The sequence below is a fragment of the Microcebus murinus genome, chromosome 8 (genome assembly GCF_040939455.1).
Source record: "Microcebus murinus isolate Inina chromosome 8, M.murinus_Inina_mat1.0, whole genome shotgun sequence".
In the NCBI taxonomy this organism is placed as follows: domain Eukaryota; kingdom Metazoa; phylum Chordata; class Mammalia; order Primates; family Cheirogaleidae; genus Microcebus; species Microcebus murinus.
In genome coordinates, this window is record NC_134111.1 from 107,343,266 (window position 1) to 107,359,462 (window position 16,197).

The window sequence follows — 16,197 nt, forward strand, 5'->3', positions numbered from 1 at the left end:
GACACAGCGCTGGGGCGCAGCCAGCTCCTGCGCTCACCACCCACACAGTGGGCTCCTGTCTCCGCGCTGGACGGGCGAGCGGCCGCCCCTCCAGCAGCTCCGCAGCCTTCCCGAGGAGGCCGGTGAGTGGTGAGTACACCCCGCTCACCCTGCAGTGCCCTCGCCCTGCACCCCGGGCCCTCGGGCCAGGACCTGGCTCCTGAGGGCATCTGCTCCCTGCCTCTTTCTCTGGGGGTGACGGGCAAGTCCCACCCCCAGGGCAGCTCCTCTGAAACAAGGGGTGGGCTGCTTAGACCCCTTGGGCCCTTCCAGCCAGAGGCCCCACATGGATCCCCAGGGGGACAATTTCCTGTCCCACATGGGGGTGTGACACTGAGGGGTCCCCAGGCCAGACTCAGAGCACAGGACGGATGCAGACTGGTGGGGGGTGCCCAAGGCTGGGAGCCCGGCCCCAGTCCACAGGTCCTTCTGCAGATGGGCCGGTCGGTGACACTCCACCTGGCAGAAGGACTGTAGTCCCCAGTCCTGGCCCCAGCCGGGGCATGATGCATGTGGCACAGAAACAGTCTGAGGGGACAGAGCCGCACCAGGCCCCCTGTTAGAACTCTGTGCAAGGGGCTTTGCAGGTTACGTGGGTGCGAGTTGATGCCCCGGCAGGCTGAGCCTCTGGCAGCTCCCAAGGTGTGGTGGCCCAGGGGTGTGCGGGGAGGACTGGGCTGGCCTCTCAGGACAGCCCTTCCAGGAGGCCTGCGGCCATGCCTGCTGAGCCACAGAATGAGCCCTACAACCTGCCCGGGGCAGGTGCCAGAAGACCAGTTTCTCTTGGAGGTCCCCCTTCTCCAGGCCTCCACCTCCCCTTCTGTGACTTGGTACCCCGAGGAGGGCCCTGCCGGGGAGGGTGTGTGGACGCTGGTTAATGTTGGAACGCAGACGCCCTGGTCCAGCCACCTGGGATGGGCTGGGTTGACTGAGCTGGGCAGGGCTGGCTGCGCTCCTCCTCCTGGGCTGAGGGCTCGGCCGGGACGTCAAGGCTCTGTGGGAGCCTGGGGCCTGGCCCTGGCAAGGATGCCCACCCGTGTGGCAGCCCCATGCCCTCTGCAGGGCTCAGTGTCCCCTCTGTGCAAAGCAGGGGGTGACCAGCTAGCTCCTGCAGTGTCCATCTCTCTGGCTCTGTCCCGGGCCGAGGTGGGCCTGGGTCTCCCCTTCTGCAGGGTGTGCCGACACTTGCTCCCGCGGTCCCAGGCTTTGGGGAACGAGCCAAGTGCAGAGAGAATGTCTCGCTTGTGCCTGCTTGGCCCAGAGGGACACGTGGCACCGCACCTGCTTCCCGCTTGGGCACAGCTGCCCTTTGAGCACAGAGCCGGGGCTGCCAAGAGACAGGAAGCTGCTGTCCGGGCCGAGCTGGCAGCAGGGGGCAGCAGGGAGGGCCCATGGGGCTGCAGCCCTGGGCTGAGGTGGGTGAGGTGGTGTCTGTCCAGGCTGCTCTTGGTTTCCACGAGCGTTCACCCTTAGCCCGTTCTCCATGCATGGGACCACCTGCCTGGTGAATGTGCGTGGCCCTGTGTGCGGGGTTTGGTCCTGGCCAGGTGACGTGGGCACTGTGCCACCCCTCCCCTCCCCTCGGCGCTCCCACCTGGTTCCTGTGCGTGGCCGGCCCAGGCCCAGGTTGCTCAGAGTCCTGCACAGTGGGCGCCACCCCCCAGCTGTGTGCGGCTCCTTCCGGGCACCCCTGCGCCCGCTGTGCCTGTCACTCATGGCCCTGCTCTGCCTTCGAGCAAGTCAGACCCACAAGCCCCTGGCGGGCCCAGCCTGTGGCGGGCAGACCCCAGGCGAGCCCCCAGTACACCCCCACGGCCCCTGCCCTGGGAGCCTCTCTTGGGAGCAAACTCCCAGGGGCAGGCGGGTCCCAGAGAGGCTGCCGGCCACGCTCGGGGCACGGGGGCCAGCTGCTCGTGGGAGAGTTTCTCAGGTGCCCCCAGGTGAGGGCCCCACGCACAGGTGCAGTTGCATCTGGGGTGGGGTGAGGACACGGGCGTGGGCGTCCTGCAGGCAGCGTCTGACCACAAAGTGCCTGTCCCCTGCAGGAGCCCGGTCCGTGGGCAAGGGGGGCCGGTGACCAGCCGAGTTCGGGAAGAGGCTGCAGGTGGGCTGTGGACGGCCGGGGAGGGGCCTTCATCCATCCTGTTGGTCACTGGAATGTCGTCCATCCCCTGCCCCACTCCCCTCAGCGCTCACTCGGCCCCGATCACCACCGCCAGGAAGCCCACTTGGTCTCCCCAGCCTTGCTTCCCGCCTGTGTGCACCCACGCATGTGGGAGGCACGGGTGGTGGCAGGTCTCCTTTCCTTCCCTTCATGGCTCTCGCGAGCACCCAGGGTTGGCGGCACAAAGCTGCTTCTCACGTCAGCCCCTCCAGAGAGCTGCTGGAGGGTGGGAGGCAGGGCGTGGCCCCTGCCTGAGATCCCTCTTGCTGCTCCTCTGCCAGCTCCGCCTCCGCCTCTCCCAGGTGCACCTGGGAGCCATTTGGGGCACCTGCGGGGCGGGGGCTCTGCTGGGCCTCCCCACCCCCACCCTCGCTCGGGCAGCCCGAGGGGCCAGCAGTCTGTCCTCTGCTCCCAAAGGTGCCCTCAAGTTCAGCCCCTCCTCTGCAGGAGGCCCCCGGGGCTGCCCTTCGTGGTCCCTGTGTGCAGGTCCCTGTGTGTGCACGTGTTCCTGTGTATGTATGTCCCTGTGTGCCTGTCCCTGTGTGCGTGTCCCTGTGTGTATGCAGGTCCCTGTGTGTGCGTGTCCCTGTGTGTGTCCCCTGTGTGTGAGCAGGTCCCTGTGTGTGCGTGTCCCTGTGTGTGTGCAGGTCCCTGTGTGTGCACATGTTCCTGTGTATGTATGTCCCTGTGTGCGTGTCCCTGTGTGCGTGTCCCTGTGTGTGTGTCCCCGTGTGTATGCAGGTTCCTGTGTGTATGCATGTCCCTGTGTGTGTGTGTCCCTGTGTGTGTGCATGTATCCCTGTGTGTGTGCAGGTCCCTGTGTGTGTGCATGTATCTCTGTGTGTGTGCAGGTCCCTGTGTGTGTGCATGTATCCCTGTGTGTGTGCAGGTCCCTGTGTGTGTGCATGTCCCTGTGTGTGCATGTCCCTGTGTGTGCATGTCCATGTCCCTGTGTGTGTGCATGTCCTGTGTGTGCAGGTCCCTGTGTGTGCGCATGTCCCTGTGTGTGCATGTCCCTGTGTGCATGTCCATGTGTGTGCGTGTCCCTGTGTGTGTGCATGTCCTGTGTGTGCAGGTCCCTGTGTGTGTGCATGTATACCTGTGTGTGTGCAGGTCCCTGTGTGTGTGCATGTCCCTGTATGTGTGCATGTATCCCTGTGTGTGCAGGTCCCTGTGTGTGCAGGTCCCTGTGTGTGTGCATGTATCCCTGTGTGTGTGCAGGTTCCTGTGTGTGTGCATGTCCCTGTATGTGTGCATTATCCCTGTGTGTGCAGGTCCCTGTGTGTGCAGGTCCCTGTGTGTGCGCATGTCCCTGTGTGTGCATGTCCCTGTGTGTGCATGTCCATGTGTGTGCGTGTCCCTGTGTTTGTGCATGTCCTGTGTGTGCAGGTCCCTGTGTGTGCATGTATCCCTGTGTGTGTGCAGGTCCCTGTGTGTGTGCATGTATCTCTGTGTGTGTGCAGGTCCCTGTGTGTGTGCATGTATCCCTGTGTGTGTGCAGGTCCCTGTGTGTGTGCATGTCCCTGTATGTGTGCATGTATCCCTGTGTGTGCAGGTCTCTGTGTTAGTTGTGGCTTCTGTGGTGCTGCAGCCCCTCCTTTGGGGATGCTGCGCTCTTCCTTGCCTGAAGCCTAGCACTCTGGTTGTCCAGTTGTCCAGCGTCGTGCCGGGTGAATTCTGCGGTGACTGTGCGTCCTGGGCACATGGGCTGGCAGGGCCTGCGTCCTCTCTGGCCAGCCTCCCCTGTACCCAGAGCCAACCAGGCCTGGCCGGCTTTTCGAGCTGTGTTGAGAGGAGGCCGGGCCGATTTGCTGACGTCGGGTGCTGTGGCTGTGGGTGTGCTGGGGAGCAGCTGCCCGGGTCTGGGGTGAGGGAGTGTGAGACAGGGCTGTCCCCACGGCAGCACAGGGTGGGGCCCAGGTGGGCACGTCTGCACCCGCTGAGCCCTCCCCAGTGCCGACAGCCGTGTGGGTGTGGGGCTGGGGCTCCCCGGCCCCGTCCAATGACCCAAGGCCCCGCTCTGAGCAGCTGAGCATGGGGCCCCCTCGTGCCCCGGCACGGACCGTGCTCTTCCAGCGGGAAAGGACGGGCCTGACCTACCGTGTGCCCGCGCTGCTCCCAGTGCCCCCAGGGCCCACCCTGCTGGCCTTCGCGGAGCAGCGGCTCAGCCCCAGTGACTCCCACGCCCACCGCCTGGCGCTCAGGAGGGGCACGCTGGCCGGGGGCTCCGTGCGGGTGAGTGGCCGCGTGGGGTGGGGCTGGCGCTGGGGACGGTGGGTGCTCAGGTGGGATGGGCGAGCTCGGGCCCCGCCCCCGAGGTGCCCCTGCGGACTGGGCCGGGGTCCCAGGCGTCCTGGCCAGCGGCCCCTCCTCCCCCGCAGTGGGGCGCGCTGAGCGTGCTGGGCTCGGCGGCCCTGGAGGAGCACCGCTCCATGAACCCCTGCCCCGTGCTGGACGCCGGCACCGGCACCGTCTTCCTCTTCTTCATCGCCGTGCTGGGCCACACGCCTGAGGCCGTGCAGATCGCCACAGGCAGGAACGCGGCGCGTCTCTGCTGCGTGAGCAGCCGCGACGCTGGCCTCACGTGGGGCAGCGCCCGCGACCTCACCGAGGAGGCCATCGGCGGTGCTGTGCAGGGTAGGCGCTCAGCTGGGGCCACAGTCCACGTGCAGCAGGGGGTCTCTGGGCAGCCCGGCCCGCCCTGGGCCTCCACCCAAATGTGGCCAAGCGTCCTCCAGACCCCAGGCACGGTACCGTCATCTTCCCAGCCACCTGGCGGGCAGGAGCAGGCTGCCCCGCCGACCTGAGACTTCCTCGGGCTCTTGCAGAGGAGGAGGCCCAGTGCTGAGGCCTCTCTTGGCCCCAGACCCGGCAGCCGCCTCCCCTCACACCACCCAGGGCCTTGGCCACAGACATCTCCTCCACCCTGCTGCCCCGGCCCAGGAGCTGCCCACCCACTCCCTCCGTGGCACGTGGCAGCCACACGTGGGATGTGGACGGGACACACAGCTTGTCCAGGGACCTTGGCCTGCGGGTCCTCACCCCCCCAACCCTCTGCTCTCTCTCTGGGCAGCCCTCATGCCGGGCACCGCCGGTGGCCACCAGCCTGGGTTTGGGACTGGCTGGCAGCTCACACGTCCAGGGCTGGCCAAGAATCCGCCACACGGGCTCCTGAGCGCCTGCTAATGGCAGTGAGGGGCTTGTCCTGCCTGGGAGGACTGCGGTGGCCGGATGAGTGTCGTGTGGAGGGAGGTCGGCTATCAGCTGCCCCCGCTGAGGCCCAGGTCCCCATCTCCCATCGTGTGGGCACTGCCCGTGGCACCCTCCCCCTGTAACCAGAGCGCACCTCCGCCCCTGCTCTCCGCAGGCTGGGCCACGTTCGCCGTGGGCCCGGGCCACGGCATCCAGCTGCCCTCGGGCCGCTTGCTGGTGCCCGCCTACGCCTACCGCGTGGACCGCCGGGAGTGCTTCGGCAAGATCTGCCGGACCAGCCCCCACGCCTTCGCCTTCTACAGCGACGACCACGGCCGCTCCTGGCACTGCGGGGGCCTCGTGCCCAACCTGCGCTCCGGCGAGTGCCAGCTGGCCGTGGTGGACGGCGGCCGGGCCAGCAGCGTCCTCTACTGCAACGCCCGCAGCCCCCTGGGCCGCCGCGTGCAGGCGCTCAGCACCGATGAGGGCAGCTCCTTCCTGCCCGGGGAGCTCGTGCCCCCCCTGGCTGAGACAGCCTGGGGCTGCCAGGGCAGCATCGTGGGCTTCCCAGCCCCGCCCCCCAGCAGGCCGCCGGGGGAGGGATGGGCGGTGGGTCCCAGGAGGCCCCCCCACCCTGCCCGTCTCTGTCCTGGAGTCCAGGAACCCCCAGCGGAGGGCACTGGGGAGCCCCGTGGAGGCCAGGTGCCGGAGGGGCCCTTCAGCCACCCACAGTGCCGGAGGGATGGCCCTGGGCAGCCTGGCCCTGGGCCTGGGGTCGGTGGGGACAAGGGGCCCTGCACCCTGGCCCTGCCTGCCACCCCTGCCACCCTGCCCCAGAGCCCCACGTGGCTGCTGTACTCCCACCCCGCCGGGCTCAGGGCTCGGCTGCACATGGGCATCCGCCTGAGCCGGGCCCCACTGGATCCCCACAGCTGGACGGAGCCCTGGGTGATCTACGAGGGCCCCAGCGGCTACTCCGACCTGGTGTCCATCGGGCCCAGCCCCGTGGGGGCCCTGGCCTTCGCCTGCCTGTATGAGAGTGGGGCCAGGACCTCCTACGAGGAGATCTCCTTCTGCATGTTCTCCCTGCGCGAGGTCCTGGAGAACGTGCCCTCGGGCCCCCGGCGGCCCCACCTCGGGGACAAGCCTCAGTGCCGGCCCTTCTGACGGCCCGCTGGCCAGCTGGGCCCTGGCTCCCGGGGCGGGGCGGGGCGGGTGCAGGACCCCACCTCGGGGACAAGCCTCAGTGCCGGCCCTTCTGACGGCCCGCTGGCCAGCTGGGCCCTGGCTCCTGGGGCGGGGCGGGGCAGGTGCAGGACCCCACAGCCCAGGCTACGTCCCGCCCGCCCGCCGCTGGGTTCCCCTTAGCGTGCTCACTGCGGGGAATAAAGGGTCCCCCGTGTCCAGGCAGATGCTTCTTTGCTGTTCTTTTCACGCACAAGGCCTGGGCTGGCGCTGGTGCCTGGGTGGCTCCCCGGAACCCCCACAGCTCGCGCTGCCTCGAGTGGCCAGCAGGGGCAGGAGAGGAAGAGGCACCTCTGTCCACCTCCTCTTCTGACAACCGAGATCAGTCTGGGACTCGTGAGTGGCGCGTCTGCCCAGCGCCCGAGCCAGAGCTGCGCGCCCTCCCCGCCAGGGCAGAGCTGGACGCCCCGAGGTGGTCACCTCCCCGGGCCGTCACCTCCCTTCCACTGCCCCCACTGGGTCGGGGCGTTCCCTCAGGCAGGCCCCTTTACCTTATGCTTTTAGTCTCCATTTCTGAGTGTAGAAACCATCCGCGCACATCACAGGACGCTGGAAAGCAGGAAGGACTGCGTGGGCGCCCGACCCCGCGCTCAGCGCACTTGGGCTCCGGAGGGCGCTGTTGGGCCTCTCCTCATTCCTTCCCCAGCCCCCGCCCTGCCACCACTCCCGGCTGTGAATTGTGTGTGGGGAGCTCCTTCGGGTGTCTCTGGTCCAGTCACCTCCCTGGATTCCAGGACCGCGGGGCCTCCCCAAGGCTGGGCACCCACTGCTGGTCCCCAGGGTGTCCGGGAGGCCTCGAAGCCACCAGGGTTCCCAGGGGAGCAGGCAGGACCCCCCTCTGCTCCCCATCCTCACGGCCGCTGCCTGCAGGGAGGGTCTCTGGCGGTGCAGCGGGGCGGGTGGGGCCTGGATCTGGGGCCCCTCAGGGCCCCGAGCGTTTGGGCTGCCGTCCAGGGACTCCCCCAGCTGCAGCCAGCCTCAGCACCTCGGAGGAGAGGCCGCCTGCCGGGCCCTGGGCCTGTCTTAGCGCTCAGGCTGCTCATGAACCGCAGGGATGTCTCTCTCGTGGTGCTGGAGGCTGGAAGGCTGAGTTTGAGGCCTGGGACCGTGAGGCCAGATTCCGTTCTGGCTCCCAGACCTGCCTCGCGCTGCACCATCTTGCGGTGGGAGGGCAAGGGAGCTCGGGGCCTCCTTCCAGAGGGCCCTGGCCCTTGGTGAGGCCCCACCTCCTGACACCCTCCCCTCGGGGTTCAGAGGTCAGCGTGGGGACTCGGGGACAGACATCCAGGTCGTGGCAGTCTGCGCTTCTGCTTTCAGATTACACCAGAGAAACCTCTGAGTTTCCTTGTCATTCATGTCTACACTGGGGTGAGTGGTGTCCCCAAACTCGTGTCCTCCCAGAGCCTCATGCTGCGGCCTTATTTGGAAATAGAGTCTTTGAAGATGTGACCAAGGTGGCATGAGGTCTCACTGGAGCAGGGTGGTCCCCGGGTCCCCCGGTGACTGCGGCCTTGTTGGCAGAGGGGTGTGGACTGGGTGCCAGGGAAAAGCCGCTTGTTGGCAGAGGGGTGTGGACTGGGTGCCAGGGAAAAGCCGCGTGAGGACGAGGCAGAGGCAGGAAGTGTCCTCCCCACACCCTTGTCGCTCCCGGTGCCGACCACGGCCTCCAGAGCTGGAGAGGATTCATGTAGGTGGTTTTGGCCCCTGTCTGTGGTGCTGTCCCTGTGACCCTGGGCCCTGGGCGCTCATTCACCTTCCTCATTCAGGTCTCAGAGAAACAAAACACAAAAAACTTGCTTTGACTAGTCAAACCAGATTCCCACCCCATCCCATGCTGCCTCCGTTTTTTTTTTTTTTTTCTTTTTTTTTGAGACAGAGTCTCACTCTGTCACCTGGGCTAGAGACACCACGTCAGCCTAGCTCACAGCAACCTCAACCTCCTGGGCTCAGGCAATCCTCCTGCCTCAGCCTCCCCGGCTAATTTTTTCTATTTTTGTAGAGACTGGTCTTCCTCTTGCTTAGGCTGGTCTCAAACTCCTCACCTTCAGCGATCCTCCCGCCTTGACCTCCCACAGTGCTGGGATTACAGGCGTGAGCCACTGCGCCCGGCCCCATTCTGCCTCCTTGAGGTAACAGCATTCTGCATCTCTTCCAAAATTCACACAAATGAATTATAAATGTGAGTATACGTGTCGAGTGCTTCCCTTTTTCTCAAAGTAAGATCGCTGTTACTACTGCACAGCTGGCCCTATCGTGTCACGCCGTGCTGCGGTGCCATGACCACCCTGTCCCCTCCGGAGGGGGCTGCAGCCCTGCCACCTCCCGCTGGCTGGTGGCTGACCCGACATGCCTGGCCCCTCTGGCTTCCTTCAGGGGCTGCTCCCCGCATGTCCGCACCGCAAACCCCGGCACGTCCGTTTCCCAACAACTCCACCATCTTTCAGGACTTGCAGTCCTCTTTCCTCCTCGCCCTCCTTGTCTTGCTCTGTTGCCAGGCTGGAGTGCAGCGGCAGGAGTCCTGGGTCACAATCCTCCCGCCTCTGCCTCCTGAGTAGCTGGGACTACAGGCGCCACCACCACACCTGGCTAATTTTTCAGTTTTCTAGAGATGGGGTCTCACTATGTTGCTCAGGCTGGTCTCAAACTCCTGGCCTCAAGTGATCCTCCCACCTTGGCCTCCCAAAGGCCTAGGATTACAGGTGTGAGCCACTGCGCCCCGTCCTAACTCATTTCTTCTTAACTGCACAGTAACTGCTGGTGGGAATGTAAAATGGTGCAGCCGCTGTGGAAAATTCCTCGAAGCTGAAGACAGCGTTGTCAGTTGACCCAGCAATCCCCCTCTGGGTATATACCCCAAAGAACCGAAAGCAGGGTCCTAAAGAGACCCTTGTGCGTGCACGCTCACAGTGGCACTATCACAACAGCCGAGACCTGGAGGCAGCCCAGCGCCCACCAGAGACAAGTGGACGAACACAAGGTGGCCCGTTCACACGGGTGTGCTGTTCGGTCCTAGAAAGGAAGGGCCTTATGACACCCACTGCACCGTGGACCCAGCACAATGGCATCATGCTGAGGACACAGTTGCAAAGGGACCAGTACCGTGTGACTCCATTTGGATAAGGCGCCTCGAGCAGTCACACTCGTGGGGCAGAAAGAGGAATGGTGTTGCTGGGCTGGGGAGGGTGGGGTCAGTGTTTGATGGGCGCAGAGTTTCAGGTTTTCAGGACGAGCAGAGTTACGGGGACGGATAGTGGTGATGGTTTCACAACATTAAGAATCAGCTGGCCGGGCGCGGTGGCTCACGCCTGTCATCCTAGCACTCTGGGAGGCCAAGGCGAGCGGATTGCTCGAAGTCAGGAGTTCAATACCAGCCTGAGCAAGAGCGAGACCTCGTCTCTACTATAAATACAAAGAAATTAATTGGATAACTAATATATATAGAAAGAATTAGCCGGGCATGGTGGCGCATGCCTGTAGTCCCAGCTACTTGGGAGGCTGAGGCAGCAGGATTGCTTGAGCCCAGGAGTTGGAGGTTGCTGTGAGCTAGGCTGACGCCACGGTACTCACTCTAGCCTGGGCAACAAAGTGAGACTCTGTCTCAAAAAAAAAAAAAAAAACACAAGAATCAGCTTAATATCACTGAACTGCGCACTTGAAAATGGTTAAGATGGTGAATTTTATGTTGTGTTTATTTTACGGCAATGAAAGCATCAGGGAAACCTGCATGACACTTGCTGGGTGTAGGTGTCCTCTGATTTGTTCAATGTGTCCTTGCTGAGGGACTCTTAGGTTGCTTCCGCTGTTTTCTCTTCCACTATAAGCAAAGCTATAGTGAATATCCCTGAACGTAAATCCTTACAAACTGGAACTTCGATTTCTGAGGGATGATTCACAGACGTGGAGTGACCGAGCAAAGATCTCTGCAACTTTTATTTTAGTAGATAATTCTTTCTTAGGAGGAACAGCCATCCGTAGCCGTCGGCACTGCAGGAGGCGGCTTATTTCCTTGCACACTTGCTGGCATCGCACGCTTTCCATCTTTTCACTGAGTTCCAATCTGATAGGTGCACGAAAGCCCACTGGGCCTTCCCTAGTGCAGGCACGGTCTCCAAACCCACCCAGGTGTGGGAGCTGACATCAGGCCAGGCCACAGGTGAGGCCTCCACAGACTTGAAAGGATTCCAAATTACAGTGCAACTGAGCTAGAAATAAAAACAAGAGATAATTGAGCATCTTCATGTACTTAGAAACTGAGAAACACAATTCTAAATAACTCACGGTTCAAAGAAGAAGCCATAGTGGAAATTAGAAAATATTTTGAAGTTAATCGTGCAAATGCTACATAAAACTTGTGGAATGGAGCTAAAGCCAGGCTTCGAGGGAAATACCTAGCCTTAAAATGCATATATTAGGTCAGGTACACTGGCTCACACCTATAGTCCCCGCATCTTGGGAGGCTGAGGCGGGAGGGTCCCTTGAGCCCAGGAGTTGAGGCTGCAGTGGACTGTGAGCGGGCCACAGCACCCAGCCTGGGTGACAGAGCAGGACCTGGCCTTAAAAGAAATTAAAGACAATGCATATATCAGACAAAAAGAAAGTCTGACAATTATTGCTCTCAGTAAGTTAGAAAAAGGACAACAAATTAAATCCAAAGAAAGTAGAAGAGAATAATACAGATGAGAGCCAAACAGTGGAACTAGAAAAAATGTGCAATAGAGGGAACAAAAAAAGCCAAAAGTTGGCTTTTAAAAGACTAATAAAATTGATAAGCCCTTGACAGGCTGCTCATGGAAACCAGGAAGGAAACACAGGAAGACCAGGAAGGAGGGGGATCCCACAGATCCTACAGTCAAGGATTTCAAGAAGTTATTATGAGCAATTTTAAGCCAGTAAACTTGAAAATTTAGATGAAACGGACAATGCTTGTAAAGTACAACTTACTAAAACTGATACAAGATGAAATAGAAAGCCTGACAAAATCTTAGTAAAGAAATGGAATCCATAATTTTATCTGCACGTTAAGAACATTCCAGGCATACGCAGCCTTCCCAGTGAACTCCGTGAAGGACAAATCGCGTGTCCCTGCAGGGAGCAGAGCCCGAGCCACTGGCACAGTGAGAGCCCCCCTCCTCGCCATGGCCATGCCGCCAGGACAGCACGGCCCTCCCTGGGGGCATCTAAGGGCTGAGGAATATTAGGTATGTCATTAACAAATGAAGCACAAAAGAATTGCTAATCCAACACCCAAACAGTCTCTGAAAGAAAGAATTGATAAGAGAAATTGAGAGAATGAAACTGTTAAGAGAATGAAAAGATGAACCTCAGACTGAGAAAATCTTTGCAAAACTCGTATCTGATAAGGGACTAGTAACCCAAATATCCAAAGAACTTTTAAAACTCAGCAATAAGAAAACAAACAGGCCGGGAGCAGCGGCTCAATCCTGTAATCCTAGCACTCTGGGAGGCCAAGGCAGGAGGATCGCTTAAGGTCAGGAGTTCAAGACCAGCCTGAGCAAGAGCGAGACCCTGTCTCTACTGAAAATAGAAAGAAATTATCTGGACAACTAAAAATATACATAGATCTTCTCCCAATGCTTCCAAGTATAAGGGGGAAAAAAAGAAAAAAATTAAAACAATAAAATAAAATAAAAATATACATAGAAAAAAATAGCCAGGCATGGTGGCACATGCCTGCATTCCCAACTACTCGGGAGGCTGAGGCAGGAGGATCGCTTGAGCCCAGGAGTTTGAGGTTGCTGTGAGCTAGACTGACACCACGGCACTCTAGCCTGGACAACAGAGCCAGACTCTGTAGGAAAGGAAAGGAGAGGAGAGGAGAGGGGAGGGGAGGGGAGGGGAGGAAGGAAAGAGGAAGGAAAGGAAGCAAGCAAGCAAGCAACCTGACTGAGAAACAGGCAAAAGATCCGGACAGACACCTAGCCACAGACGATGGCAAGTGAGTGGGTAGAAAGATGTCCCCGTCACGCCACTAGGAAAATGCAAAATGCGATGACAGATTTCACAGCACACCTGTCAGAATGGTCACCACCCCGGACAGGGGCACCACCAAATGTGGGCGTGGGCGTGGGCAGCAGGAATCTCACCGGTCCTTGCTGGGGGGTGCAAATGGTACTGAACACACTTATCACGCGGTTCAGCAGTCGTGTTCCTTGGTATTTATCCGAAGGAGCTGCACGTCTGTGTCCACACAAAAGCACGCACGTGGTGTTGGTATCAGCTTTGCCACAGTGTGGAAGCAACTGAGACGTCGTGGGGGAGGTGGACGGGTGAGCAGTGTGGTGCGTGTAGCACTTTATTCGGTGCTGAGAAGGAAAGCCAGCAAGCCGCGAAAGCACAGGGGCGAAACCGAAATGCCTGTTGCTAAGTGAGGTGTCAACCTGAGAAGGCCACACACCATCTGGTTCCAAGTACGGGATGTCCGGAAAAGGTAGAAACGTGGAGACCATGAAGGATTGTGGCTGCCAGGGCTGGGGGAGGGAGGATGAAGAGGTGACCACAGCAGCCTTTCAGGAGTGGCGCTGCTCTGTGTGCACACGTCGAAGGGCGTGTGTGATCACATACCTGTTAAACCCACAGATCGTACAGCACCGGGCCCTCGTGTAAGCTGTGGGCTCTGGGTGGCAGTGATGTGTCAGCTGCGTTTATCGCCTACAGCAAACGCACCCGGGAACCAAGATGTGGAAAACAGGGGAGGCCGTGTGTGTGTGTGTGTGGGGGGGGGGGGGATGTGTGTGGAGGGGGTGTCTGGGAACCCTCTACTTTCTGCTTAATTTTTCTATAAACTCCAAACTGCTTTAAAAATAAAGTTTATGGCCAGGCACGGTGGCTTATGCCTATAATCCTAGTTCTCTGTGAGGCCAAGGCGGGAGGATTGCCTAAGGTCAGGAGTTCGAGACCAGCCTGAGCAAGAGCGAGACCCCATCTCTACTAAAAACAGAAAAAAATTAATTGGCTAACTAATATATATAGAAAAAATCAGCCGGGCATGGTGGCGCATGCCTGTAGTCCCAGCTACTCAGGAGGCTGAGGCAGGAGGATCGCTTGAGGCCTGGAGTGTGAGGTTGCTGTGAGCTAGGCTGACGCCACGGCACTCTAGCCTGGGCAACAGAGCCAGACTCTGTCTCAAAAAATAACAATAATAATAAAAATAAAGTTTATTATTTAAAAGTATAGCTATTTTAAATTAATTATCAAAATTTAATAATTTTAAAAAGGATTTTCTTTCTAAAAGTGAGACAAGACTGTACAGCATTTCTACACTCTCAAGGCTGTCCGGGTGTTCAGCCTCACGGCCCCCAGCTGAGGGAGCCCCCGTAGCGCCGCCTGCCCCAGGAGCTCCGGGCCCCTCGCTGGCCGCTGGGCGTGCGGCTGGCCCGGCCTCAGCTGCCACGACGGTGGTCCAGTGTCGGCGTGGCCGGGCACCGCACCCCAGTGTTTGGTCAGACGCAGTCTTGTGTTGCCGTGGAGATGTTTTAAAGATGCCATTAACGTTTGAGTCAGTAGACTCTGGGTACAGCCATGACCCTCCACAACGCCGTGGGTCCATCCAGTCTGCTGGGGCCCGAGGGAGGAGTCCGGCTCGCAGACCGTCCCTGGGCCTGGCTGCCGCGTGGGTTCTTCCTGCGTCTCCCGCCGCCTGCCTTCTGCCACCACAGGAGCCGACTCCGTAAAACAGTTCTCTCTCTGTCTCTGTCCCTATCTCTGTCTGTCTCTGTCTCTCTCTCTGTCTCTCTCTGTCTCTGTCTGTCTCTGTCCCTATCTTTCTCTGTCTCTGTCTCTCTGTCTCTCTCTGTCTCTGTCCCTATCTTTCTCTGTCTCTGTCTCTCTCTGTCTCTCTGTCTCTGTCTGTCTCTGTCCCTATCTTTCTCTGTCTCTCTCTGTCTCTCTGTCTCTGTCCCTATCTTTCTCTGTCTCTGTCTGTCTCTCTCTGTCTCTCTGTCTCTCTGTCTCTGTCTCTCTGTCTTTGTCTCTCTCTGTCTCTGTCTGTCTGTCTTTGTCTCTCTCTGTCTCTGTCTCTGTCTGTCTCTCTGTCTCTATCTCTCTGTCTCTGTCTCTCTGTCTCTCTCTATCTCTCTCTGTCTCTCTGTCTGTCCCTATCTCTCTCTGTCTCTGTCTCTCTGTCTCTGTCTCTCTGTCTCTGTCTGTCTCTGTCTCTGTGTCTCTGTCTCTCTCTCCCTCCCCCCACTCTCTCTCCAGACCATCTGGGTTCTCTTTTCTGGAGGGCCCTAACTAATACAGGTACACCTCCATGGGCCTCAGTTTCCCCTTCTGTACCTCAGTGAGGGATGGAGGCTGACACTGGGGCCCACCCTCCCCCGCACGCAGCCCAGGGGCAGCCCCAGGTCGGTAGATAGCCGAGGCCCAAGCTCCCCACCGTCTCTGCCGTTCAGTCTGATCTCCCAGCCCCGAAACTGAAACTCTTCACCTCGCAAACTGAGACTGTCCCCACGGGACACTAACCCCCACCCCGCCCGGGCCTGGCACCCACCAGCCTGCCCCGTCCCTCTGCGTCTGACTTCTCTGGGGGCCTCACCCAAGTGGAGTCACACGTTACCTGTCCTCTGGTGGCCGGCTTGCTTCGCTGGCATGTCCTCCAGGCGTGTCCACGCCGCGGCAGGTGTCGGCGTTTTCTCCCTTTCCACAGCTGAAGGATGTTCCATGGCACGGTGCCGCCACGTTCTGTGTTTCCAGACACCTGCTGATGGACACCTGGGCTGCTTCCAGCTCGTAGCTGTGAAAAATGCTGCTGTGAGCACGGTGTGCAAACTTCAGTGCTTTTCACGGCTGAATAATATTACATTATGTGATAATTTATTTTGGATCCTGCGACCGTGTGGTTGTGCTGTTCCTGGCGCTGGCAGCCCTGGCCCGCTGCCCCTGGGGCTGCACAGATGCAGGTGGCCCCACTGGTGGGTGGGGCAGCCTGGCCGGGACACAGGAGAGAAAACACCGAGAAGCCCAAGAAGGGGCACCTGCGCAGCAGTTGAGGCCGGTGGTGGGGTGGATGCCTGTGTGGCCACGCCACCCCATCACCCTTCCGAGGACCCTCCACATTCTGAACTCTCCAAACACTCAGGCGCCCCACCCAGACATGAAGTGGTGCCGTCCACGCTGGACCACCTGCACGCTGAAGCCGAGGCCACTAGGCCTCCCACACTGGTCTGGTCGGTGCCCACCAGCCTCCCTCGGGCCTTGCAGCTGCACCCAGGTCACCAAGTCTCCCTGCCTCTGCGCCCAAGGGTGCCGCTCAAGCGAGCCCACATCACCAGCTGAGCCCAAGTGGTCCAGCCCGGCCCCTCTGCAGAGCCTGGACTCTGCCCTTGTGGCCCTGCAGACCTGCGGCTCCAAGCGGGGCTTACAGCTCCCCCCACTGCTGGGAGGAAGAGGAGCTGGGCCTGGGCCGGTTGGAGTGGGGAGGGGAGAGGGGAGGCCGCTCCGCCAAGGGGCCCTGAGGGCGCTGCGGCAGAGCTGCGCAGGATTCCAGGCGAGACTGGGGCCGGGCGGGGGCAGCCCCCAGCCCCGCCACACCCAGGCCC

At 60.4% G+C, this 16,197-nt stretch overlaps 1 protein-coding gene across 1 annotated transcript; it reads left to right on the forward strand.

Annotated features, from left to right (window-relative positions):
* The first annotated feature begins 39 nt into the window (after positions 1–39).
* On the forward strand, positions 40–6,803 carry NEU4 (neuraminidase 4). The gene is made up of 4 exons (XM_012762441.3): positions 40–129; positions 4,232–4,438; positions 4,585–4,840; positions 5,571–6,803. The coding sequence occupies exons 2-4, from the start codon at positions 4,238–4,240 to the stop codon at positions 6,560–6,562; spliced, it is 1,449 nt and encodes a 482-aa protein (XP_012617895.1). The 5' UTR covers positions 40–129; positions 4,232–4,237; the 3' UTR covers positions 6,563–6,803.
* Positions 6,804–16,197: the final 9,394 nt, after the last annotated feature.

Bases quoted from the DNA above. Each gene is read 5' to 3' on its own strand.
- NEU4 (XM_012762441.3), top strand. From the start codon at position 4,238: ATGGGGCCCCCTCGTGCCCCGGCACGGACCGTGCTCTTCCAGCGGGAA. The intron at 4,439-4,584 runs GTGAGTGGCCGC...CCTCCCCCGCAG, and splicing joins TGGCCGGGGGCTCCGTGCGG to TGGGGCGCGCTGAGCGTGCT. The intron at 4,841-5,570 runs GTAGGCGCTCAG...TGCTCTCCGCAG, and splicing joins CATCGGCGGTGCTGTGCAGG to GCTGGGCCACGTTCGCCGTG.